The 6562-nt window shown below is 44.0% G+C and overlaps 1 protein-coding gene across 1 annotated transcript; it reads left to right on the top strand.

The window, feature by feature from the left end:
- Positions 1 to 1172: 1172 nt before the first annotated feature.
- On the top strand, positions 1173 to 5903 carry lim2.2 (lens intrinsic membrane protein 2.2; the record flags this gene model as incomplete). Its single annotated transcript, XM_080770153.1, has 4 exons — positions 1173 to 1350; positions 1842 to 1982; positions 2955 to 3089; positions 5836 to 5903. 4 exons carry the CDS (start codon positions 1173 to 1175, stop codon positions 5901 to 5903), a joined length of 522 nt encoding a protein of 173 aa, XP_080626279.1.
- Between the last annotated feature and the right edge of the window lie 659 nt (positions 5904 to 6562).

Consider the following 6562-nt stretch of genomic DNA (forward strand, 5'->3'; position numbering starts at 1 on the left):
TTCCGGACGAGAGAGCCTGCAGTTTCTATTAGCTTGTATTCCCCATCGATGATGTCACTGGAGGACGGTGACCCAACATTCAGTGACAATGTTTAAAGATTTGGCAACAATCTGTAAACATTCTGTGAAAATAGAAGATCTACAATCTGTAGATCTGTAGATTGGCCATTTTCACTGTTTTGACATACGCCAAAGTCTGTAAGGTTTAAGTTGTTCAATGACTGCTACACACGGTTCAACTTAAAATGAGTTGCACCCCTTTCTTGGACTTTTGGCATTCTACTTACTAGAGCGGTGCCCGTTGGGCACTGGCCTACTTGGAACGATGCAAGTTGGAAATGCGTGCCCCCACCCAGATATTATGTCTGTGTCCCTTTTATGCCCATATATATATATATATTTGTCAGGCATGCCCAAATATGGAATGCGTGTGTCAAATTTGATGTCGGTAGGGGTGAACGGTTCTCGAGTTACGTGGATTACAAACGTATCACAGAGACTTTGTGCATTTAGTCAGAAGATATGACTGCATACCCTGTGGTTGGATTAGAGCTGTGGTTCTCAATCAGTGGTCCGGGGACCACCAGTGAGCCTGCCTTTTGAGGGGGTTCCAAGTGGTCCAGGCGGAAATCCTTTTGCGTGACATTAATGCCCTGTATAGTTCAGGGATTGCCAAACGGCGGTGTGTGCAAACTGCCTTTTAGAGTGACAATGTAATGGTGGTGGTGCTGGTGTTATAATTAAATCTGTTATCCACACATATTCATTCCTCTGAACTTTGACCTTTCACCAAACAAAATAACCTCACACAGTTCACTTTTTCTTTTCAAACCATGTGATATTCCCATGTGATACTAGGAGGACCAATCGCATGAAAGCACTATTTTACTGTGCCAAATTTGAGAAATCTCACCAAACAGGCCTATAGTTCATCATACTATACAGTCACACTCAAACATAGCTGATCTACAAGCTCGTCGTGAGCTTGTAGATCAGCTATGTTTGAGTGTGACTGTATAGTAATGGAACACGTAGCCTCTTTTCTTTTCGCCATTTCCTGGAAAGTAACAGTTATGGCCATACAAGGTTTCCAATTCCACCTCTCTCTCTCTCTCTCTGGTTTTAGCGTCCAGTAGTTCCAGCAGCTAGCCTAGCATCGGAGCCTCTCCTCGATGCTGTACACCCTAGCAGGAGGGGGCACGCTGTGTGGCACGGCCGCACTCGTGCTCCTCATCGTCTCCACGGCAACCGACTTCTGGATGCAGTACCGCTACTCGGGCAGCTCGGCCAATCAGGGACTCTGGAGGTTCTGCATCAACCACAAGTGCCACGCCCACACCATCACTGTCGGTGAGCCTATGGGGAAACCCTATTGGTTGGGGCTGGAGAGAGGGCGGGGTTGATTTCGTCGACTTAAAACCATTACGAAAAAAATGTCCGCCGACTGAAAAACACTGACAAAAACTAAATAAGAACTAAACTAAAACTAAGCTATGATGAGTAAAACTCTGACTAAATATATTTACAATTTAGTCATCAAATAAGAACTAGACTAAAATGTTAAGGATGGACTAGTGTGGAAGAGATTCAGTTGCATTTGGGTGTTGCACTCTGAAAATATTAGCGGCTATTTTCAGCAGGCAACCAAGTGTAAAATCAGGCATTACAACACCATCAACGCCCGCCAACACGTTATTTTGTTGACAAAATCCAACTGTAGCTTCCGACTAAAATCGCATGACATTCGTATTCAAAAGGAGTCAAAGGATAATGACTGAAACTATACTACCGTACGTCAAAATGAAAGTGATGCTACTAAACCTGTGTGTTTTGCCCCGCAGCATTCTGGGACGCCACGCGGGCCTTCATGCTGCTGTCGGTGCTGAGCTGCTTCGCCGGCGTGGTGCTGGGACTGAGCGCCTTCGCTAACGGCACCAAGAGCAGGAGGGTTCGAACCGGAGGCATCGCCCTGGTCCTCTCTGGTAATGCATGCTGCATGGGGCCCTTGGTTGGTGGGTGGTGGGGGGATCTGTAAGTTACTGGTTCTCAGAGTGGGGTCCGCGTGGACCCCTCCAGCGGTCCTTGAGGAAGTTCCAGGGTGTCCCCAGTTAAATTATTAGTTAATTAGTTTGCCCATTTTCAATTTCAACATAACTTCATATGGGGCAGAGACCTCTTATCTCCATGTGTTTTTTCCGTAAATTAACACCCTATACTTGCATTAAATCAAATCTACAAGCTTGAAACGAGTCGCTTCGCGACACGTTTCGAGCTTGTAGATCTCTGATTTAATAATAATTTGTAATTTGAGTCCTGAAAAGTAAGAGTTTAGGACAAATGAGATTTCCACTGGACAAAGACAATAGTCCTCACTAATGCTCATTATTAGATGGCATGGTTTCTGTCTACTTGCTCTGTGTCTCAGAGGAGGGCTGTGAGACAGTTCAGAAACCTGTCTACTTGCTCTGTGTCTCAGAGGAGGGCTGTGAGACAGTTCAGAAACCTGTCTACTTGCTCTGTGTCTCAGAGGAGGGCTGTGAGACAGTTCAGAAACCTGTCTACTAACTCTGTGTCTCAGAGGAGGGCTGTGAGACAGTTCAGAAACCTGTCTACTAACTCTGTGTCTCAGAGGAGGGCTGTGAGACAGTTCAGAAACCTGTCTACTAACTCTGTGTCTCAGAGGAGGGCTGTGAGACAGTTCAGAAACCGTCCCAACAGGTTTGGTCATCGATGTGGGGGCCCTTAATTGACACAAAATGGCTTGAGAACTACTGGTGTAATTGATTCATTAAATTCGCCAAGCAGATACTGATAGCAGTGACAACATACAAGTGTGTGTGTGTGTGTGTGTGTGTGGATGAATTAATAGGCACAATGCACAACAATTGAGGTGAAAAAGGGGTGAAAAAGAAATCCTCAAAAAGATATTGAAATGTTTTGTTCTCGTTGCTCAGGCTTCCTGGCCCTGCTGGCTCTGGCCATCTACACCGGAGTGACCGTCACTTTCTTCGGCAAGCGTTTCCTGGACTGGCGCTTCTCCTGGTCTTATATCATTGGCTGGGTGGCCATCATCTTGGCTTTCGCTGCAGGTAAAGGTCTAATATCATTGGCTGGGTGGCCATCATCTTGGCTTTCGCTGCAGGTAAAGGTCTTATATCATTGGCTGGGTGGCCATCATCTTGGCTTTCGCTGCAGGTAAAGGTCTTATATCATTGGCTGGGTGGCCATCATCTTGGCTTTCGCGGCAGGTAAAGGTCTTATATCATTGGCTGGGTGGCCATCATCTTGACTTTCGCTGCAGGTAAAGGTCTTATATCATTGGCTGGGTGGCCATCATCTTGGCTTTCGCGGCAGGTAAAGGTCTTATATCATTGACTGGGTGGCCATCATCTTGACTTTCGCTGCAGGTAAAGGTCTTATATCATTGGCTGGGTGGCCATCATCTTGGCTTTCGCTGCAGGTAAAGGTCTTATATCATTGGCTGGGTGGCCATCATCTTGGCTTCCGCGGCAGGTAAAGGTCTAATATCATTGGCTGGGTGGCCATCATCTTGGCTTCCACTGCAGGTAAAGGAACAAGGACACAGATGTCATGTGTCTTCATCAGGGGCTCTGGGCCACCGTCCTAGGGCACCGTTTCCCAAACAGTGCCCCGTCTTTGTGTCACGGATCAATTTTTTTATTTTTATTAAATATATTCTTTGGGGCTTTTTTTGGCCTTTATTTGACAGATGATAGTAGGTAGACAGGAAAGGCTGTAAGGCTGGCTTACCAGACAAGGTGCCCCTGGACAGGCCACAGATCAATTTGTAAAATAAACATAAATTACATCAATAAAAATTATAATTATTAAGAAGTAGTGAAAATAGCCGATGTACAAGCTCGCAAAGCTTGTTTCATTCGTTTGGGTCTCGGGGGGGGGGGGGGGGGGGGGGAAACATCTAATCACTCTTTTGCGTCTTGTCCTGAAAGATGTACTGTAGGGAACCACAACCTTAGGGGTCCTCTGCTATACTATAGGGGGGTTGCAAAATCTTTGTGTGATAGGAACCTTTTTGTATTATCAACTTAAAGCCTTTTTTAAACCCATTTCTCCATTTAGGACACATCATTATATAGGCGAACAGACATTTTTCTCAATGGTCACTCGAGACTATGAATCGGTCACTGGTCATCCTAGAACTGGTTCCGTTCAGGTTCCGTTCAGATTCTTGGAACGGTGGTGCTTTCACAGAACCGGGCCCACAAACCGGGCTTGCATTTCTATCAGTTTTAAGCAGAACAATTGTGGTTTAGAGAGCACACTGCCTTTTTGGGCATGCCTTTGCCATTGTTTTTATCACATCTGCATCTTCTAACCTGTAGAACAGTGAATAGAATAGTGGTTCCCAGTTCAGGGCAAGAAGAAACAAGTGTTTTTTTGGTTCCAGTTACGACCATTCAACCCGTTCAACCCTGGTGTAAAAGGAGCCAATGCAAATGTGTGGCTGTATAAATTCAGGACTCTTTAACTTTCACATTCAATGGCGCCACCCAATTCAATTCAAAGGGCTTTATTGGCATGAGAAAACATACGTTTACATTGCCAAAGCAGAAAGAACAATACAACAATACAGCAATACAATCAAAACAAAAATGATGTACATTTGAAGGTCAGAATCTTCAATAGATCAAATTCTATGTACCAAGGTCTCTCAATGCAGGTATAGTGCAGGAATATACACAATGATTAGTCTTTAGGGTGGTTGTGTTCCATTTGATATCCTTCTCCTGTCACAGCAACTCACAAATCTTGCTGCTGTGTTTGCACATTGTTGTACTTCGCCCAGCAGATATGGGAGTTTTTTGTCATTGGTCATGTTTTCAAAATCTCTGTGTGTGGTTGTAATCTGTGGGAAGTATATATGTGTCTCTGATGTCTTGGTACAATGGACAGATGGTTAGGAAGTGTAGCTCTGTTTCCACTTCATTTTGTGTGCAGTGGGTGCATAGTCTGTCTTCTCTCGGGATACAGGTCTGCCTATGACGGCCTTTCTCGATTGCGAGACTGTGCTCACTGAGTCTGTACCACCCAGTGGAACAGCCTGGACACTGCAACCAAATTGACTTCAAACTGTTTAAATAATAAACAAATTTTAGTATTTAGGTGATATTTGTATTTTGTTATGAAAAGTGTTTATTTAATATAGTTTGTGTTTGACATGTTTGTATGTGAGGACTACATTGGAAGACCAGGACTTTATTGTGTTTTAAGCATACTACATTATTGAAGAATAAAGTTGCAACCTACTTATATTACAGCACACTTGCAGTAGTAACACCTTTTTAAGTGAAGCCTTTCACCATTCACCATTGTTACATGCCAGCCTATAGGGCAAACCTCAGATGCAACCGAAAATTGGTGCCAGGTGCCATTATCTTGACACCACATTGGTCCGACTTGCACATTACTAACCCTAACCCTATCCCTAACTCTAACCGCACACAAAGCCACATAGTCAGAGTAATGGGATGTTGGAGTTATGGGCAGTCCCCCAAAAGGTGGGACTCCCCTCTTTCCAGCTCCCATAAGAACCACCAGCAACAATGATTTGTAGCCTTTTTATGGGTTTCATTAAAAATATAATATAAGACGACCCCATTTTCCAAGACTCATTTGTGGGGAAAAGAACATTGAGTGTCAAATAGTCTAGTCCCAGATTATAATACGACCCCGTTCTTTAGGATATTTCCATTGGGAAAAAGACGTTAGTCTTGATATTCAGCACAATAGTGTATAGCTAAACATGAACCTAACCTTACCTATCAAAACAAACCATTTCCTTCTCTGTTTCAGGCGTATTTCAACTGTGTGCCTACCAGAAGAACATTGCAGAGCCTCCTCCAAACATGCCCGACAGCTGAAATACGCATTGATTTGAATAATCAGTGTTTCTCAACTGGTGGGTCGTGGCCCGAGAAGTGGGTCGCAAGACATTTTCACACGGGTCACAGATTAATTCATGTGTTGCTATGGGTTCATGACCTGATGAACGAGGACTAGCAGTAAGAAACAGTTGAGACCCACTGATTAATGCAATACCACAGAATTGCATACATGTAGGCCTATACTGCTGTCGCTTTGGAAATTGCCTAGATTAGAATAAACAGGAATATTTAACTCCAGTGTGTCGTTTATTTAAAGTGAATTCCCAGCGTGTGGTTCTATTAATATATAATATTTAAAAAAAAAGATCCTGTCAGTCTCACACTATAGTGGAACCCAACATAATAGAATCCAATAGAAGGTTGTGTGGTGATGGAAGGCGTTTGTGTTCTGCAGGTGTTTTAAATTGTTCACCTATAGACTAGTTTCTGTGTCTGTGAATCCATTTGCATGTGAACGCCAGGAAACGGGACACCTTTCAGCCATCCGTGAATTAAAACATGTGACTGTGCAAACCAATCTCATCCTCCTGTATCGCAGTGTAATTGAGAGAGTGCCCTAAGGCTAGCTCTGATCCATAACCTTCTACTGCTTCTACGATTCTGCCCTGCTCAGTACAAGGTTTATGGGACTTCCC

This window comes from Protomyctophum bolini, assembly GCF_963924005.1.
Source record: "Protomyctophum bolini genome assembly, chromosome: 8".
NCBI lineage: Eukaryota > Metazoa > Chordata > Actinopteri > Myctophiformes > Myctophidae > Protomyctophum > Protomyctophum bolini.